General features: G+C 38.0%; 1 protein-coding gene across 31 annotated transcripts in view; it reads left to right on the forward strand.

Annotated features, from left to right (window-relative positions):
* Positions 1 to 21,455, forward strand: part of NRXN1 (neurexin 1) — a 1,077,010-nt gene that overhangs the window by 1,047,385 nt on the left and 8,170 nt on the right. For 18 of the 31 annotated variants that reach the window (XM_073213325.1, XM_073213306.1, XM_073213304.1 and 15 more), the window contains one exon: positions 7,870 to 7,957. In XM_073213325.1, the coding sequence (XP_073069426.1) occupies positions 7,870 to 7,957 (88 nt within the window). The remainder of the gene's footprint in view (positions 1 to 7,869; positions 7,958 to 21,455) is intronic. The other 13 variants (XM_073213327.1, XM_073213337.1, XM_073213308.1 and 10 more) reach the window with 1 other exon arrangement.

Here is a 21,455-nt window from a genome sequence, read left to right on the forward strand (position 1 = left end):
CTACCCTTCAAAGCTAGCTTGAATGAAAGATACCTGTCTGACTCTCGCACCAATTGCTGGCAATTAGCACTGACATGAACAGTTAAAATTCCAGAGAAACTGATATTTTGAATTTCTTCTTTTAAAATAACAAAAGCAAAATGAATGAATCCAGTCTTCCAACTGTCTCAGAGGAATTCAGAGCAGAATAACTTAAAACCATCTCAAAATGCTATGTAAATGCTTGTATTATTTACAGTTATATTGTGAAGCATTAACATCTGAATAAATTCTTTATTCTGAAATAATTAAAGACCTTGCACTTGAAAGATGGTTAGGTACATCAGGATTAAAGATGGCAGTGTGAGAGGTGAGACAGAGGCTTCCTCCTAAAACTGCATATAACACAAAAATATAATTAATACAACTAATCCTGAAAAAGCAACAGGAAAGAGGGCTGCGCCAGACTGCATACACCTGGAGAAAAGAGCAGACCTCACAGAACAGGGCGACATATCAAAGCTGTGGCCCAGCAGGACCCAAGCCCTTCCCCCACCCCAGTTCACCGGTGGGAGGAAGAGAAACGGAGCAGGGAGGGAGTAGAGGCCTGGGACTGCTGAATACCTAACTGGAGATCTGCCTTGGGAGCACAAACCTACATTTCATGGTGCTTGCATGGTACTCTCATGATTAGGGGTTGGAAAGCTAAGCAGTCAGAATTCCTGGAGAGACTGAGATTCCAGCCACTTGTGGAAAGCAGGATCATGTCCGGCTGCTCTAGGAAAAAAGAAAGGTAGGCAGTCTAAGAGACTTCTAACAAGGAAGCCCTTAGCAAGAGGGCTGCTAAAGGGACAAGGATTGCACAGAGCTTACTGCTCAGGAGAAAGGACAGGTAGACAAAATTGTCCAGGTGCACTCTGCCCAGCAGGTTGGGAGCTTTCACGATCTTCAGGTGCTCCAGTTCCCTGGCTGGCTACACAGCTCCAATGACCCCATCTGTGATACGCAGCCTACTGTGCCTTTCTCACGGCCAGCCCCACCTGGCTCACAAACTGGCAAAACCGACCCTAGCATTAGGCCAGCCAGAGGGAATATCTGTCCACAGCAACACCAAACGCAAAGCATAGAGGCTTATACCTGTGTGCTTGGCCCACTGGTTCAGGCAGTGGAGACAGGCATAGCAGCCGGGAAGCAGGAAACAGCTCTTTCCTCCCCCCAGGCACCAATACCACTCCCCTGCCACCCCCAACATTACTTCAGGGGCTGAGCAGCTCCAGAGAGTAAAGTTTCTGGACACTAGAGGGTGCCATATACAAAAATGAAATGTCAAAGGAACCTAGTTCAAAGTAAAATTATTACTACAACTCCTGAGAAAGATTTAAATGGCACAAACCTCATGAATCTTCCTGAAAGAGTGTTCAAAATAAAAATCACTAACATGCTCATGGAGGTATGGAAAGATATTCAAGAACACAGGAATGAATTCAGGTCGGAGATCCAATCATTGAAGAGCACGATGGAGAGTATTAAAAGCAGATTGGATATGGTGAAGGAGACGATAAATGAAATAGAACCTAGAGAAGAGGAATACAAAGAAACTGAGGCACAGAGAGAAAAAAGGATCTCCAAGAATGAAAGAATATTGAGATAAATGTGTGACCAATCCAAACAGAACAATATTCACATTATAGGGGTACCAGAAGAAGAAGAAGAGAGAAAAAGGGATAGGAAGTGTCTTTGAGGAGGTAATTACTGAAAACTTACCCAATCTGGGGAGGGAGATAGTCTCTCAGGCCATGGAGGTGCACAGATCTCCCAACAAAAGGAACCCAAGCAAGACAACACCAAGTCATACAGTAATTAAAATGGCAAAATCAAGGATAAGGACAGACTATTAAAAGCAGCCAGAGAGAGAAATAAGATCACATACAAAGGAAAGCCCATCAGGCTATCATCAGATTTCTCAACAGAAACCTTACAGGCCAGAAGGGAGTGGCATGATGTATTGAATGCCATGAAGCAGAAGGGTCTCAAACCAAGACTACTTTATCCAACAAGATTATCATTTAAATTTGAAGGAGGGATTAAACAATTTCCAGATAAGCAAAAGTTGAGAGAATTTACCTCCCCAAAACCATCTCTACAGTCTATTTTGGAGGAACTGCTATAGATGGAAGTGTTCCTAAGGTTTAATAGCTGTCACCAGAGGTAATTAAACCACAGAAAAGAAATAGAACAGCTAATTACTAAGCAAATGCAAAATTTAATTAACTATCCCCAAAGTCAATCAAGGGATAAAAAAAGAGTACAGAACATGACACCTAATATATAAAGAATAGAGGAGGAAAACAAAGGAGGAGAAAAAGAAAAGAACCTTTAGATTGTGTTTGTAACAGCATATTAAGTGAGTTAAGTTAGACTCTTAGATAGTAAGGAAGTAAACCTTGAAACTTTGGTAACCACGCATCTAAAGCCTGCAGTGGCAATAAGTACATACCTATCAATAATCATCCTAAATGTAAATGGACTGAATGCACCAATCAGAAGACATAGCGACACTGAATGGATAAAAAAACAAGACACATCTATATTCTGCCTACAAAAGACTCACTTTAAACACAAAGACATATACAGACTAAAAGTGAAGGGATGGAAAAAGATATTTCATGCAACTAATAGGGAGAAAAAAGCAGGAGTTGTAGTACTTGTACCAGACAAAATAGACTTCAAAACAAAGAAAGTCACAAGAGACAAAGAAGGACATTACATAATGATAAAAGGGTCAATCCAACAAGAATATATAACCATTATAAATATCTAGGCACCCAACACAGGAGCACCTACATATGTGAAACAAATACTCACAGAATTAAAAGGGAAAACAGAATGCAATGCATTCATTCTAGGAGACTTCAACACTCCACTCACTTTGAAGGACAGATCAACCAGACAGAAAATAAGTAAGGACACAGAGGCACTGAACAACACATTAGAACAGATGGACCTAACAGAAATCCACAGAACTCTACACCCAAATGCAGCAGAATTCACATTCTTCTCAAGTGCACATGGAACATTTTCAAGAATAGATCATATACTAGGCCACAAAAAGAGCCTCAGTAAATTCAAAAAGATTGAAATTGTACCAACCAGCTTCTCAGACCACAAAGGTATAAACCTAGAAATAAACTATGCAAAGAAAATGAAAAACCCCACAAACACATGGAGGCTCCACAACATGCTCCTAAATAACCAATGGATCAATGACCAAATAAAAACAGAGATCAAGCAATATATGGAGACAAATGACAATAATAATTAAACACCGCAAAAACCTGTGGGACACAGCGAAGGCCATGCTAAGAGGAAAGTATATTGCAATACAGGCCTACCTCATGAAAGAAGAACAAACCCATATGAGCAGTCTAAACTCACAATTAATGAAACTCAAAAAAGAAGAACAAATGAGGCCCAAAGTCAGTAGAAGGATGGACCTAATAAAGATCAGAGCAGAAATAAAATCAAGAAGAATAAAACAATAGAATCAATGAAAGTAAGAGCTGGTTTTTCGAGAAAATAAACAAAATACATAAACCTCTAGCCTGAATTATCAAGAAAAAAAGAGAGTTTACTCAGATAAGCAGAATCAGAAATGCAAAAGGAAAAGTCACTGCAGACACCACAGAAACACAAAGAATTATTAGAGAATACTATGAAAAATTATATGCTAACAAACTGGATAACCTAGAAGAAATGGGCAACTTTCTAGAAAAATACAATCTTCCAAGGCTGACCAAGGAAGAAACAGAAAATTTGAACAGACCAATTACCAGCAACGAAATTGAACTGGTAATCAAAAATCCACCTAGTAACAAAATTCCTGGACCAGATGGCTTCACCGCTGAGTTTTATCAAACATTTAGTGAAGAACTAATACCCATCCTCCTTAAAGTTTTACAAAGAATAGAAGAAGAGGGAATACTTCCAAACTAATTTTATTAGGCCAGCATCACTCTAATACCAAAACCAGGCAAAGACACCACAAAAAAAGAAAATTACAGACCAATATCCCTGATGAACATAAATGCAAAAATACTCAACAAAATATTAGCAAACTGAATTCAAAAATACGTCAAAAAGATCATCCATTATGATCAAGTAGGATTTATTCCAGGCATGCAAGGATGGTAAAACATTCGAAAATCCATCAACATCATCCACTACATCAACAAAAAGGACAAAAACCACATGATCATCTCCATAGATGCTGAAAAAGCATTCAACAAAATTCAACATCCATTCATGATAAAAACTCTCAACAAAATGGGTATAGAGAGCAAGTACCTCAGCATAATAAAGGCCATATATGACAAACCCACAGCCAATATACTTAATAGTGAGAAGCTGAAAGCTTTTCCTTTAAGATCGGGAACAAGACAAGGATGCCCACTCTCCCCACTTCTATTCAACATAGTACTGGAGGTCCTAGCCATGGCAATCAGACAACACAAAGAAATAAAAGGCATCCAGACTGGCAAGGAAGAAGTTAAACTGTCCCTATTTGCAGATGACATGATATTGTACATAAAAAACCCTAAAGAATCCACTCTAAAACTACTAGATCTAATATCTGAATTCAGCAAAGTTGCAGGATACAAAATTAATATGTAGAAGTCTGTGGCATTCCTACACAGTAACAATAAACTAGCAGAGAGAGAAATCAGGAAAACAATTCCATTGACAGTTGCATCAGAAAGAATAAAATACCTAGGAATAAACCTAACTCAGGAAGTGAAAGACCTATACTCTGAAACTACAGGAAACTCATGGGAGAAATTAAAGAAGATACCAATAACTGGAAACACATCCCAAGCTCATGGATAAGAAGAATTAATATTGTCATAATGACCATCCTGCCTAAAGCAATCTATAGATTCAAGGCAATTCCTATCAAAATACCAACAGCATTCTTCAATGAACTAGAGAAAATTGTTCTAAAATTCATATGAACCACAAAAGACCTCGAATAGCCAAAGCAATTCTGAGAAGAAAGAATAAAGCTGGGGGCATTACGCTCCCCAACTTCAAGCTCTACTACAAAGCCACAGTAATCAAGACAATTTGGTACTGGCACAAGAACAGACCCATAGACCAATGAAACAGACTAGAGAGCCCTGATAAAAGCCCAAGCATATATGGTCAATTGATATAAGATAAAGGAGCCATGGACATACAAAGAGGAAATGACAGCCTCTTCAACAGCTGCTGTTGGCAAAACTGGACAGCTACATGCAAGAGAATGAAACTGGGTTATTGTTTAAGCCCATACACAAAAGTAACTCAAAATGGGTCAAAGATCTGAATGTTAAGTCATGAAACCATAAAACTCTTAGGAGACAACATAGACAAAAATCTCCTGAATATAAGCATGAGCAACTTCTTCCTGAACCCATCTCCTCCAGCAAGGGAAACAGAAGCAAAAATGAACTCATAGGACTACATCAAACTAAAAAGTTTCTGTACAGCAAAAGACACCATCAACAGAACAAAAAGGCATCCTACAGTGTGGGAGAATATATTTGTAGAAGGCATATCCAACAAGGGGTTAACATCCAAAATATATAAAGAACTTAAATGCCTCAACACCCAAGAAGCAAATAACCTGATTAACAAATGGGCAGAGGATATGAAGAGACAGTTCTCCAAAGAAGAAATTCAGATGGCCAACAGGCACATGAAAAGATGCTCCACATTGCTAATCATCAGGGAAATACAAATTAAAACCACAATGAGATATCACCTCACACCAGTAAGGATGGCCAGCATCAAAAGGACTAAGAACAACAAATTCTGGTGAAGATGGGGAGAAAGGGGAACCCTCCTACACTGCTGTTGGCAATGTAAGCTAGTTCAACCATTGTGGAAAGCAATATGGAGGTTCCTCAAAAAACTAAAAATAGAACCACCTTTTGACCCTGGAATCCCACTCCTTTAAATTTACCCAAATAATACAACTTCTCAAATTCAAAAAGACATATGCACCCCTATGTTTATCGCAGCACTTTTTACAATAGCCAAGATATGAAAGCAACCTAAGTGTCCATCAGTAGATGAATGAATAAAGAAGATGTGGTACATAAACACAAATACTATTTAGCCATAAGAAACAAATCCTACCATTTGTAACAACATGGATGGAGCTGGAGGACATTATGCTCAGTGAAATAAGCCAGGTGGAGAAAGACAAGTGCCAAATGATTTCCCTCATTTGTGGAGTATAACAATGAAACAAAACTGAAAGAACAAAATAGCAGCAGACTCAGAGACTCCAAGAATGAACTAGTGGTTACCAAAGGGGAGGGGTATGGGAGGGAGGATGGGGCGGGAGGGAGAAGAGGATTGAGGGGTATTATGTTTAGTACACATGGTGTGGGGGACCGCAGGGAGAACAGTGTAGCACAGAGAAGGCACATAGTGACTCTGTGGCATCTTACTACACTGATGGACAGTGACTACAATGGGGTATGGAGGGAGGCTTGATAATATGGGTAAATATAGTAACCACATTGTTTTTTCATGTGAAACCTTCGTAAGAGTGTATATCAATAATACCTTGATAAAAAATTTTTTAAAAAAAGAAAAAAAGAAAGATGGTTAAGCCTAATTTTTGTCACAAAAGTACATCATCCCTTGTCTCCAGTTCTCAAGATGGCACAATTTTCTTAGTATTTATTTATTAATACTTTAGTCTCTTAACTGTATTAGGTATTCCCTTAATGAAAGTAAGTCATATCATATTTCTGCTTTTTCATTAATGTAGGATCTATATTACTTAACTCCACTTTTAAGTAAGGGTTCCATCACTGTTGTGGTTCTGAGTTTTGTCTAAACAACTATAATCTCCTTAATCCTTAGCCAATGTAATGAGATATTTTCCTTCTTGGACCTTGAATTCTTGGTGTTAACATTAGCCAAATCTGATGGAATTTCCATTCAATATCTGTGCTGTGTTTACTGCTGCTTGTAAGTGGCAATAAAAGAACAACCTTTGGTGCTTGTAAATGTGTTGATTATGTGACTAACTGCTAGGATTTACATGCTTTGCTTTTTATTACAGTGATGGTTATCTTTTTTGCTATAAGTGCAATGAAGCAACTAGAGTGTCACAGAGAAAACTGTCACCTCTATCTTATTCACTGTAAAAGATCACTGCTCCCCATACACTTTTCATTTATTATGAAATCTTAATAATGGAAAGGACAATGGGGTAACTATACCTGCTGTCTAAATATTGCAAAAATGAGAATCAAGTGTGAAAGCTCAACACAAATTTTAAACAATTCCTTAAATGGATTATATTTGCTTCCCTTTTTGCACCAATGAAAGATATTTTCTACTTAATCTGTATTTCCTAATAATGACAAGCTATATCAAATTCTACCTGGTCATGAATATAAAAGGTTATAGCTGTTCTGCTTTTAGGAAGCCAAGCACAAGTACTGCATAAAGCTTACTGATGCATACTTTGTAGCACTCCAGGGCTGCAATAAATTTCAAATCATCTGTCTGCCAGCTTGTTTTAAACCTCTGCATGCTACTGTGTACAGCTTCTCTGTGCAGTTGAATGGATGTATATCTACAAGTTGACTTCCACCATTAGTGTCCTCATGTAAAATAGCTATAATCAAGTTTTCACAAATATGCAAATACTTCCTTGAGGGATCTAGCATAAATTGAAAAATGTAAGCTCTGTGTACTTGGGAAGGGAAATATTGTACTTGGTTTCTCAACATGTCAGGTAAATACAGTGTTGCACTTGTCAGTGAGACAAAGGTGAGAAAATCTATTAGGTCTCTTTAAATTAATACACTGAATATGATTCTTTTACAGACCACAGATGACATCCTTGTGGCCTCAGCTGAGTGTCCCAGTGATGACGAGGACATTGACCCCTGTGAGCCAAGCTCAGGTGGGTTAGGTTAGTCAACTTTTTTTCTTACTTCTTTTGCTTTATCCTAAATCTTTGTTGCATGTATAGTCCTTAGAATAGCCTTGCATGTATGTCTAGAAGTCTGCCCTATTACACAATACCTTGTTGTGAGATAAGGGTTCTTGCTTTTTAACATGGTTAAATTTCCCCACTTCTATTTTTTTTAAACATTAAAATAAAACCCACCAACATTATATATTTCAGAAAAAGCAGTGGGCTACAGCACACAAGGCTGGTGCCTTACCATTCACATTCCATTAATTCACAACATAATTTTTGTGTGTAATGGCATAATGATCTTTCCCTTGGGTCACCTATAGTAAAATTGTAAAGCTTGAAAACTGTAGTGTATTGTAGAAAATTATTTGACCTTTCCACTGACAAAAAGTCTCCACCAGTCACTCTGCCAGCAAATTATCTTAAGTGACATATTTCTGAATTTTGGAAGTGAAAGTCTTTTGGCGGTAGTAAAACAAATAGCAGGTAGCATCCTTGATATATTTAATACAGAAATATTTGAGTCTTGCTATGTCTAAAATTCAACCTGATGCATTTTAATTCTAGTTGATGTGTCATTTCTCCTCCTCGTTTGTGATGTGGGGTAACTGACTAACCCATAAATACTGTTTCTGTGCAATTCTGTACCATTAAGAGGTGGCTATGGACCCTGAAAATGAGTGAGTCATAGGCTGGATCTGATTCCAGATGTTCCTAATATCAAGTATGCACATCATTTCCATTAGTTTCCTTTGCAAAGCAGTATTTCTTAAATATATAATTTTCTTGCTTAGGTTAACAGAATGAGTGAGGTAGACATAGCCTAACCACTATTGGCTAGCTCATAACCTCAACTGGTGTCACATAGAGCCCAGGAGACATGTCACCATAAAATACCTAAATTGCATTCCTGGGAAGAATATATTCATTTTGATATTTGGATAAAAAATAGTTCAGGATGCATATCATCTTGCATCTCTTTGTAGAATATCACTTCTCCCCACTAGCTGCAGCGACATCCTCTAAGCAGTTAGAGCAGGTACTGAATGCAGTGATGAGCAGAAGCTCAGCAGTCATATCTCAGCAGGTCTGGGAGATCCAGACTGGCTGCATTCTCATCCTCCTTTACCCTCCACCCCACGGGTCAGAATTCTCAGCCTCTCAGAATCGTCTTTCATATACAACTATTAGAGCTCTGATGAGCACCCATTCCATTCCTCGAGTTCATTGATCTCTACACCCATTCTCTTTCCTTGTTCGGACAGATGCAGTCACTTTATGATTCCATCCTGGGCCTCTTTGCCGGGATCCTGCATTTGTTTTCATTGGTATTCTCATTCTTTCTTTATTGGTCAAAAAAACCCCACAAAAGTTACTGCTTTTTTGCTCCATTTTTTTGCCTTCTCCCGCTCTCAAATTTCTTCTTTCCCCATTCCTCCTATTCTCATATGCCCAACCGTGACATTCTTCTTTGTACCTGATCTCCTCAGAGATCCTCCAGCATAGATTGTTCGTAAAACAAATTCCAGTTGTACATTGGTGTGTGTGTGCGTGTGTGTATGTTTATATTTTATTTTGTTTCCCCAATTACTGTTTTCTTGAGAGAAGTCAATTTTTTTCAGTATTTTCTATTGCAGTAGTGCTGAAAACAAGATACATTCTTACTAATTAGAGTGCCTGATGGTTTCCCTATGGCCTGAATCCTTTTGCTGAGTATAGCCCATCATGCTCTTTATATAGAATCCTCACCTTAAGCACCTAGTAAATCCAGTGTGAGAACTCTAATTGCACTTACAATTGTCACTTATTTTTTCTTCTTTAGCACAGCTGAATGATCCAGCTCTTCTAGCCATTACTTATAAACTGGCTTACTGTCTCTCCCTTTCTCTGGGGACACTCCCCCGACAACAGGATGGCTGGCGACGGGAGGGGAAGAGAGAAAAGAAATAGGTGACCGTTTTGTCATCTTCCTCTTCTTTTTATTCATCTGACTTTTGTGTACTTGATTAAATATTATAACAGTGGGAAGTGAGGAGCATCTTATTACTAGCCATACTCCAGATAATCTTTCTGCCTGTTTTCTTCACCACACTTCTCACAATCTGAAAGAATCTTGTCTACTTATGTTTCCTTGTTCATTAATATATAGCTTGCATTCCACGACAAGAAGGTAAGCTCCATGAAGCAGGGACCCTGTTTGTCTGGCTCTCTCCATGGCTTTGTTGTGTAAGTTTTCATTTTGTTCCACCGCATCAAAATCTGTTGTCCAAATGTAACAAGACACAGCAGCTCCCGACTCTGACGACAGCTCCCTCAGTGCTCTGGAGGCCAAGCCTGCTGCAACTATCATCCCGGCCCTCAGTCTTTCTCTCCTCACTCACTTTCAATTCATCAGTTCCTCTTACGGCTTACACTTGAAATCGTTTGCCCTCGGCTTTTCTTCTGCTCTGCCCTCTATGGCTTCTTTTTCTGTATTGCATTTTGTAAGTGAGATCTCTTTTCTACACTGTTTTATTCTGTCCAGTTCCCTATGATTTTTTCATGCCTATCTTTGGTAATCCATGGAGGGTTGCTCTTTGGGTTGAATTGTCTCTGTGTGACAGCTTCCTATGAAGGTCTTAGTTTACATGACTTTTTTTCCATTTTCCAACTTTTTTTTGGAATAGAGGATTTTTAAAAATCTCTGAATATGGTTTCTTTATAGGATGACCTGCAAGTGTTTGTTTCTTAATACACTGATGTACTAGTTTTCTTTAATATCAATTTCTTGCTTTCTTTTCATCTTGAATATAGATAGATAATATGGGAAAAATTGTAGTTGATGTTATTAGGGTTTTGATACTGTTAGATATATTAGTAGGCCATATTTTCAGAAAGTGATTTCTTAGGAAAGTGACACTGAATTAAATATTCAGAAATGAACATATCTGCTATGCATTTTGCTGCTCTTCAAGCAAGTCAAAGGAGATATTTTTATAAAGAAATGCATTATTACTTTTATAGCCAGGTTGCCTGCATCTTCTCTATATTTCACACTGATCTCTATTCAGGCTTTCTGAATATTTACATATGAAGGTTCTCTAATTACCCTCTTCAAAAAATGGCTTTTTTTCTAAAAATGTGCTATGCTTGTTATTTAGGTGCTCTCCCAAAGCTATTAATGAAACAGGAAAAATCTGGCATCTTTTTGAACACACGTAAATTATACATTTTATCAACTGTTTATTTATTTGAATTACCATGTGGTTTCATCCAAAACTCTTACTGAAGAGAAAAGTTGTATATTTGGGTTGTCAGTTTCACCATTGATCAAGTAGTATTGTGTACCCACTGCTCTGTTAAGCTCTAGGAGCAAAAATAAAGTTTACACCCTGGAGTACATTCTATAGAATGACATACTTCATTCTGCCCGAGATGCTTTTTCAGTTATTCTTTATGATTACCAGCTTCTCCATCTTTGATGTCAAAATATCACCTTCTTTTTTGAGGTTGTTGCAAAAATTAAAAACTTGTATACTTAAGACACTGCAATGCCTGGTATAAAATAGAGCATAAAGCACAGGTTTTCTTTTTCCCAATTCAGTAATATAAAAAAGAATATTCGAGCTATTTTTTTCCTTTTACATAATGTTGTTATTTTTCCTGGCTGAAAATTGGTGGGCAACAGATAAAACCACTCAGACCTCCTGATGGGAACTATACTTGTTGAAACTAGATCAGGAACAACCCCCTGGGTAGGAAGGAACACATGGAACTCAATTATACTTGATTCTAGCCACACTATCATGTGTGGTTAGCATTGGATGACAGCTTTGCATTGGTATAAGCAGTGTTTTGAAATACAAGGGTCGCTATACAATTTAGGGTGGCTAATGAACCCCAGCTCTTAGTTGACAGGTAAAAAAATCTGAAGCAGTCATTGGTTACTAGGTCACAGGGTACCATTATCCTAAAATGCCTGGTTTCAGCTGCCTGGGCATGTGACAGATGGCTGATTTGTTCTTCACACTTATTCTCAAACACATTTGCACCTTCTGTGCTTTTCCCTCAGCCTAGAGATACAGTTGTTAGATTAAATGAATTAGTATATGGAAAGCATGTCACAGAACAATGCCTTGCTCATAAGTACAGTGTATTTGCTGTTATTACTATTTGTATAACTGTACATAAGTTTTTGTAAAACAGATTTCTTAAAAAATCTTATGATTTTGATTCACTTAGTAGACTGACACAATAGCAACACTGCAAACCACTTAAGTTCCAAGATGACTTTTAATCATGTCACTACATCTTAGTTTCAAGGCCCTCTTTTAAATAGACCTCTTTCTCAAAACTCTGAATTATGTTGATATTTGAGACTGTAGACAATGACCCTCTTTGGTACTGAAGCTTCCTAATGAATAATTTGTCATTTGTTACAAAGAGAGCAGGACCAGCTTCCTGTTAGACCTATTTAGGAAAGAAAATTTCCTCTTATATTTGTAGTGCTAAGAATAATATGTTTATTTTTTCTGTGCATGTGTGTGGGCAGGAGAGTGGATAACTAATAGGACATGTCTACACTTTCAAATCAAGCCTTTGTCAAATGAGAAAACAAAAAGCTCTATTGAATAATAAATCTGGGCAGTTATTGTGGAAATCTCTTACACATTAACTGGAACCAGTGGGGATGAGGTGATCAATATGGCCCCTCAGAGGATAACGGTTGATTGCCTATCAGCTGAATCACATATTATTGAGTAATGAGAGATCACAATAACAACCAGTTTTTAGTGAAGATTTATTCTGTATTCATCATTGTCCGTAGTACTTTATATAACGATTGCATTTCATTATTCTATGAAACAAATATTCTCATAGCTAAGGAGATTTGGAAAGATTAAGGTACTGTAATATGAGAGCTCCTAAGCTCTGTAGTTTAGAAAAGGTGAGCTTTAATTTCTTGCAATGCTGACAGCTGTTCCAGAATTCAGGCACCTCACAAATACAGGATTAATTTTTTAAATATTCATTCAAATAATTCCATGGCTGGCATAAATTTAAATTTGATGGCAAAAGGTCCTTTTCATGTATTACTATTCATTAGGCTAAATTTGCTTCAATTATCATGCAGTTTTGAGTGGTTTTCCAGAGTGCTATTTTGAGAAAAGATCAAAGGATTTCTATCGAACTGATCCCATTAACCACATTAGGAACAAGGGTATGTATATTGAACAAGGTGCATTTTTTCATTAAATAAGTAATCACAATCATCTAAAGGAATATATCACTTATTAGATCACATTTTAGAGCCTGATTAGAAGATACTTTTATGGTACATTTAAATTGGGGTATTTATTATTTAATTATTCAAAAGTGAGTTTAATTAGCCCATAATAGCCAACACATTGCTGTTAACATGGGGAATTTTAAGCTGCAGCCAGAAAAACAGCAGTAATTAGTGCTCCATTTTTGGAAACATATAGAGCATCTCCTTGGCACTAGGTCAGAGTCAGCGCTGATCACACAGAGTCAGGCCCAGTTAATCAGATGGGTCAGGACAGGGCAGTGAAGTCTAGGCACTGGTGGGTGAGCTGGCTTTCAGTGGAGGAACTATGTTTTCCATTATCAATTTGATTCTCCAGAAAACTGGAATAAAAATGAGTACCGTATGGTTAAAATAGAAGACAGTCATTAGACATCACTTGCGCTCATTTTTCCCATTTTTCTAAGAGCAGTAATGTCAAAGCAAAAATTACACTGGGCAAAAAGTTAAACAGGCAAGGAGACTTATTCAAGACTATTGCAATAGGGGGAGGCGAGGACTCAACCTGAACTCAACTGAAATGAGGTCTAAAGAGTTTTTAAGAGCTACGGTGGAAGATCATAGACAATCTGTGGTTTGCTAGTTGGCTTAATCCAAAGTAAACCTTCTCCTTCAAATATTTTCATGACTGGAGTTAGTTGTTAGTTTTACAACTTGGAGAAAGCTTCTCCCCCTCAAGGTAGGCTTCTACCCTCCCACAGAAACTGGGAGATGGGGAGCTATCTTCCTTGAAGGTTATATTTCTAAGAGCCATCTTCCAGGTCCTTGAGAAAAATGGTGCTGGGTCGAAAACCTAGCAAAAGGTTTTTAAAAAATTTACATGTCAAAGGGCAGAGAAGGAATTTGGAATTCCAAGTTTTTTAGATTAAGTCCTCAAAGGAAAGGGAGGCGAGGGACTAGAGGCAGGAAGAAGCCTTTGTAAAGTTTGGTCAAGCTGTGGGGAAAGTTAAGGTCTTGGTCAGTAAAGGTGATTCCACCTCTTCAGGCAGCCAATTTCATTCACCAAAATTAGTTCCTACCAGGAGATCAGTAGGCAACAAACGAAAGGTGGTTTTTGTTTTCAGAACACAGCAATTTTTGTTTGGCATGAAGTATCCCCACCTATCTGTGATTCTGGAATTTTTTTTTGAACACCATAATAGAATGGATCATTGTCACATGTTAGAAAACTTTGTTAAGGGTATTTTGCATAAATTGTGTTATATACAACATGAAGTATTAGTTTTGCCCATAACTTTGGACTTAGAATTAGTTTGAGCTACAGCCCTTCTTAGTCTTGAGGAAGTTACTTAGTATCTTTGAGGCTCAATTTCCTAATCTGTGGAATGGGGAAAATAGGATTGTTAGGGTTGTTTGAAGATTGAAAGGAAAAGATACCTAGCCAGTGCTCAGCAGAGTGCCTGGCACCTACTAAGGGTGTAACAAACAATGATGACAAAGCCGACGGTCCGTGGAGGGCTTGTTGCTCCTAGTGCTGGCTTTTGCGCCAGCATGTGCATTAGTCTATCTTGTTGTAAGGCCCCTCGTAAGGCTTAAGGATTTGATCCAAGTGAGAATGAGCACAGTCCCTCTGATGTGAGAGAGCATGGGCTCTAATCAAATGTTTTAATTAACATTAATTGGTCATTTAGAATAATTACTTAGCAAATAAGTGACTTTGCTGAGTTAGATTAAGCATTACTCAAAAGTGTGCAAAAAAGTGCATGGCTGCTTACATAGAACCCTTCTTCAGTGTGTAAAAATCCATTCAGAAATGAATACATGGCAACTTTTTAGGTGTTGTATGACTATCCAGCCTTAAAACATTAGTAATTTTTCACAAATCCTTATTAGAAAATGACAAAATACTGTAAGAGCCTTTCTAAAGTATGACATGCCTTTTGAGCTGTGGAAGGAGACAGTGGGATGGACATATTGTGCTTTAAAATATTCACCAAACTTGAAGGAAGAAATGTATGTCTAGGTATGTATAGCTCTTACGGAAACACGAAGTCCAGGAAGAATGAAATCATGTTTTATTGTAATTGGTGTCAAATACCTGCTTTGGTAATGAAATTGGTTTCCTGTGAAGTTTCCTTGGTATTTTATTAATTACATTTCCTCAGATGATATTAGAGACAAGCTAGCATGTTCTCAATACCGTACTACAGGGCATGCTGCCTCCATGAAGAGCCGATGCTGTCTTTGCTGGGTCCTATGCTCCAGAGAGCAGTAAACACTGTAACAGGTGTCATCTCATGGCATCTGACTTGATTGAATCACTGTCGTCATTAGCAGTTCCTATCCATCCTCAGAATTATTAGAGGCCTGGCATTGGAAGTAAAATAGGAAAAACGAGACTAGTTTATTAATTTGCCAGGTTAGAAAGGCTATATTAAAGATGGCAATACAGCCAGAGGCCAATTTTTTAAAAAACTAGTAGAAAGAGAAGTACAATGTTGCCACATCAACAAGTACACAACATTCTTACATTTCATATAGCAAATGTGGGAAGTCAGAGTGCCTGCATTCACATTCCAGTTCAGTCACTTGCTGTGTAATCAGAAGCAAAGCACTAAACCTCTGTGTACTTGACTTTTTGCATCTGCAAAATGGCATGGATAATTTTAAATACTTATGCCATCATTGCTGCTGATGAAAGAGACAATACATGTAGAGCGCTTAGCACTGAGTCTGCCACATAGAAACTTGAATAATATAAATTAGCTTTCATTAGTAGCACTAGCAAATTAACTAATAAACCATATCATACATGGAAATAAACCATATTCCCAAGAAGAGGGGGAAATATTAGGAATTGGCACTGCAGCATCTAGAATGTTTTTTTAAAGCATTTCTGCATTTTCTCAGCATAAAACTTTTCTCAGTAGCCACTATAAAACTAGTTAGACAAGAGCAGTGTTCCACTTGGATAAATTTAGGTCACTAGGATGGGGAAAAGGTACATATAATCTGCTATTCTTATTTTTGGAGGAAAAAAATGCAGGTCTCAGCCCCACAGACCTTGCGAGAGAGGGAATGGTTAGCTTTGCCTGTTCTTCCTCCTAAGACAGTCAGGAACACTGCGGCTGCGTGACGTAACCAGGCATGCCCGCCACACACCCTCCCCCCATGACGGATGGCTTGTCTTCTGTATTTCCCAATTCTGAGCTTGACATGCTTCCTTCTAATGGGCTCAGTGGGGAAGCTGTCTAATCTTTCACCTCAGCTAGTGCACTTTCACCAAAAAGAATGTGATCTTTTCCCAACAAAAGAAAATTGAGACAGCAATAGCTTCATGACAGGAATATAAAGATTATCACCCAAAGTGAGTAGACCCAGTTTTAAATCAGGAAAACTTTACACTGGCTGCCCCATTACTCAGAAGGACCTGGACTTACATAGATGTTGTGCAGGAACCCAGACCGAGGAACAGTTCATGCAGGCCCCAGCATACTATGCAGCAGTGACTCAACTCTGGATTTCATCCAGAGTACACGGTGGAATTGCAGAACAAAGAAGGAAAAAAACCCTAAAACCTAATCAAAAGAGTTACTATTTCCAAGATAATAAGCCTTGCTGTCAGTTATTACCAGAGAATGGTCTTAGGTGATTGATTTTATGATGCCTGAAAACATATCATAATAAATTTTTGAAAGAGGGAGAGATTTAATTCCCTCCAACCGCAGGCGCCAGAGAGCACTGATCAGTAAAGACAGAATGTTTCACAGATGAACAGAAACGAGCTCCATCACTCAGCAGGGTAGAGGCAGTGCCTGAACTCGAACCTGAAGTCCAGTGTTCTTTTTTACCAGTCCACATTGCTTTCCTAAGATTCTATGGGAATGCAAAATCCTTTCACTGGGAAGGACATGGCAAGAGGTGCAGTGGACTGTGGCTGGTAAGGGCAGAACTGGGCAGCTGCTTAGAAAAGAGGCCTGAAGTGTGCAGTTCCACAGAAAAGGATAAAATTGGGAATACTAATTGTATAAATTGCATAAAACTGTAATAGCCCTAGACATACCTGAGTTTGAATTTCGGCTCTGCCACTTGTGGAGCCTAAATAAAAAAATCTCTTTGAGACTCAGTTTCTCCTCCTGCAAAGTAGTGATAACACCTACACCACAGAGTTGTTACAAGGAATAAATTAAATAATGAATGTTAAATGCACAGCACAGAGCCTACCATATAATTTCAATGAAGGTTAGAGTTGTTAACTAAATAAGGAAAGAAATTTAACCCTTACAGTGAGTCAGAAGTCACAGTAGCCATGTTGAGCATCAGTTGACAAGTCATGTGAAAATATATCTACTAAGGGTAAATCCATGCAATATTTGGAAAGAATCTAAAGAGTGTTTGATCATTCGATGTATTTAACTAGGTTAACCCCAAGGTGTTATGAAATCTTCCCTGGAGCTCTTCAAAAACCTGACCTTACCTGTAAATTTTGAGAAAACAAGGTGACTATAGTAACTTCTGTCACAGAATTGGAAGGAGCCATGCACACACTCCTCTTCATTCTAGCTACAAAATCCTGGGGCCATTCTTGTTCCCCTTTATACCAGTTCCCCTCCCCAAATTCTTAGTTCTAGACTTGCGGATTCCTTGGAAATGAATCCTTGGTTTTGTGTGAAGACTGACTGTTCAACTGTCTATATGTAAAACAGTGAAGTGCATCTTAAGGGATTTCTGGGTGGTTTAGCCAAAGAGTTCCCAGGAAAGGCACTACTTGGCTGTCGAAGAGTGTAGAAATCAGTAATGGAGAATATCATCCACATTTCAAAATGCAGCTCTTCTTGCATTTTCTGAAATGTAATACATTTTCATGAAAAACACATACAGACTCTTCAGGCTCCCTTGCTTTGAAACTTATTTTTTCAATTATTGCTTATCTGTTTTTTCTTCTGCTTGACAATCATGGAATGTTTGATCTGACTGATGGGGCCCTTTCCAACTTTTCCTGTCAATAGCAGCAGGAGTGAAAAGTACTCTAGAAACTTCTGCAACTACCCTGCTTATTTTGAGAAAAGAGGTCCAAATGAGCTCTCAACTGTTGATAGTGCTGTGGGTGTCAGATGATGTAAATAAGACCCAAATGAGTTGAATCGAAAACTGCTAACTTGGTTGACCTTAAAAAACTTAGTGATTAGTCTTGGAATTAAGTGGCATGTTATTTGGAGACACAGGGAAAATAAATGCAGATAGGATACTTGTACTGATATTCATTGACCCCAATTCACCTAAGCACAAGAGAAGTGATTTCTCATTTAACTAAATAAATGTCATATTTACTTCTTTTCCTGAAGATATCATAGGAAGAGTGGAATTAGGGAAGTAGGTAAAAAATACAAAGAAATATGCAATATTAGTTTCAGTGCTTTGCCAACTTCTTTATTACCTTTACTAAAAATTTGGACATCAAAGGTCTCTCCTGCTTTCTTAATGGCTGCATTCACCCAGGTTACTCCTAGGGTTTTTGTTATGAAAATCTCTTCCTCTAATCAGTCAGAAAACATACATTTTGCAGCTAGTATGTTCAATCTTCATTAGATGGTTACAAGGTAAGGGAATTGGGATGAAAGAGAAATACAGTTACAGGAAACTATCAAATGACTAGTAATCTAGTCTGGAAGAGAAGACACAACCCAACAGAAATGAAACATTTAAGTAAGATGTCCTATCCGATAGCATAAGATCCAAACTGAAATGGATAATGCATGGTTAAGAAAAGATTGAGATGAAGATGTGTTTCCGCAAATCCTCCCATAAGGCTTCATGATTTTGTTCTTGCCAGCTTCGGGCATTTAAGCTCAGTCTTGAGGAGTAAGTAGTAGTTGACCAGCAGAGAGGGGGAAGGTCATATGAGCCAGCCACGAAGGTAGAACTTTTATTGGTATGTGGGGACTGGGAGACAGCAATAAACTTATGATCGAACTGCCTTCAGAAATGAGGACAACTTTGAATAGGTATCTGTGGTCAGATCACAAAGGGCCATCAGAACAGCAGTCGCACTGGTACTTGGCGCTTAGTGAGCATCATGACATTCTCAAGGGTTCTAATAAAACCTCCCAGGCACCCCATGTAAGAGTTTATGAAGCCTATAGATGATAAGCTGTGGACACATAGTTTACAAAGTATAGGGTAGTTGAAGAATAGGTTATATAAATGCTGTGATCCTGTGCTTCCCCCCCGAGGTGAAGGAGGAAGAGTGTTATTTTTTAATAACAATATTTGATTACAGTTTTTCCAATCACCGAAAGAATAGCCAAAGGATGCCAAAGTCTTCTCATTGCAAAGTGAAGCCTCTGGAAAAAAATTCATGCAGGGCATGATAGTCCATTGCCTCTTCTGTCCCTGTGGGGCCATTTGGAGTAGCTGCCTGTCCTCCAGGCACTTGATGAGCTTTTCTATGGCTAGCCTCCCTTTTCATGCAATTCCTAGATTTCTGATGAAAACAATGATTCCCTTAATCCCACAGTGGTGGCCCCTGCACTTCTCTTCAAACATGTGCCTTGTAGGCTTTGAAAGTAGCAGAAGGACATGTTAGACCCAGGAGCCATCTAAGTGGTAAAAACTTATTGCTTTTGAGTTCTTTTGAATCTCTAATTCATTAGGAGGGCTACGATGTAACAGACATGTTCTCTCTCAAGCCTGTTGTGTGACCTGCAGGGCATGGAAGGAATTGATAGTTAGGATTTGAAACCCTCAGCACCCATCACTTCTCAAAAGAAATACAGTTTAAGTTGAAATTAGCACATGTCACAAAAATCATTGCCTCCCTGTTTTCTTGCAACTGTGGCATTTAAACATGCATTCTTGTGAGTGATTACGTCATAATTATTTCTTCTGACCCATGTGGCACTGAAGCACAAAAATGGGAAAAAATTAACTTTTTTTTTTGGAGATGGTGGAAAAAACTGTGCTAATCTCAATTCACAAACACCCCAGGAGCCTACAATTCTAATTTTCTTTTCACAGTATTAATGAAACTGGGTACTGGAAAAGTCAAATCTTCCCCCATAAATCTGAAACTATTTTCAAGGCTAGCCTAGAATTATAATAACTTCCACATCTACTAAATCACAGTGCAGCACTCTGTTCTAATGAAACATTTTAGGCAGCTATTTTTCCTAGGCAGGGTGGAGACAGAAATTTTAAATTGATTAATCTATGACAAACCCGGAAAGACTGGTCAAGCACTCTTAGGAAAAAATTCAATAAATACATCTTGCCAATACTTCTAAAAAAGGATTATTTTAAGGCAGGATATCTAACAATTACAGCTAGCAGAAAGGTATATGTTGAACATTATGGAGTTTTATGGTCCCTCTCCTGATCTGAAATATATAGTTCCTGCACCATTTTTTGTTTAAATCATTGGTTTGTTTTATTCTTTAAGATTGGTAATCTCTTACAAGTTTTTTTCTTAAAGCTCAAAAGCTGAATTTTCATGTTGTCAGTACACAGTGAAACTCTTGCTTCATCCTTAATGTGACAGGGTCATGGTTGATGACGTACCTATGTACTAACAGTCTATATTGAAGAAATAAAACCAGTAATAAAAATTGGCTGGAAACTAAATCTCACCCTACACAGCTAACTTTGGAAGCAACATAAATATAATAAGATTACAGTGAAAGAACAGCTCTTCCAAGTATACAAAATAGTTTCATAAAAATGACAATTTGAGTGATAAAAAGACCATCTGATGGCATCGTTATTGCCTCGGTGAACTCATCAGTGGAAATAAGGTCCCACCACCCGCCAAACCCTTATTTTACATGACAAGAATTAGGACTTTAAGCATGATTTCTCATGTAGTATTGTAAAAACAGAGATCAAGAGCAATTTTATTTTTTAATAACAATCGTTGATTACTGTTTTTTTCAATCACCAAAAGAATAGCCAAAGGATGCCAAAGTCTTCTTTTTGCAAAGTAAAGCCTCTGGAAAAAAATTCACTAATGTTCAAAAATTTACCTTTCAAAATGCAATTATTTCAGAACTTCAGTTGTGAATCATCTTGCTAAGTAAATGCTACTCCAAACTGTTCTAAGTCATACCAACTTAGACTAGGTACAAAGAGTGGCAAAATGGTAAATAAATATAGGCTCTAGTGAGAAGCTACATGTGCTTATATCCTCAAAAGTTTTAAAAAATCAGTAATAAAATATTACTCTTTGGTAAAGCACATACTTTTAAACAA

This window comes from Manis javanica, chromosome 1 (assembly GCF_040802235.1).
Source record: "Manis javanica isolate MJ-LG chromosome 1, MJ_LKY, whole genome shotgun sequence".
Lineage (NCBI taxonomy): Eukaryota > Metazoa > Chordata > Mammalia > Pholidota > Manidae > Manis > Manis javanica.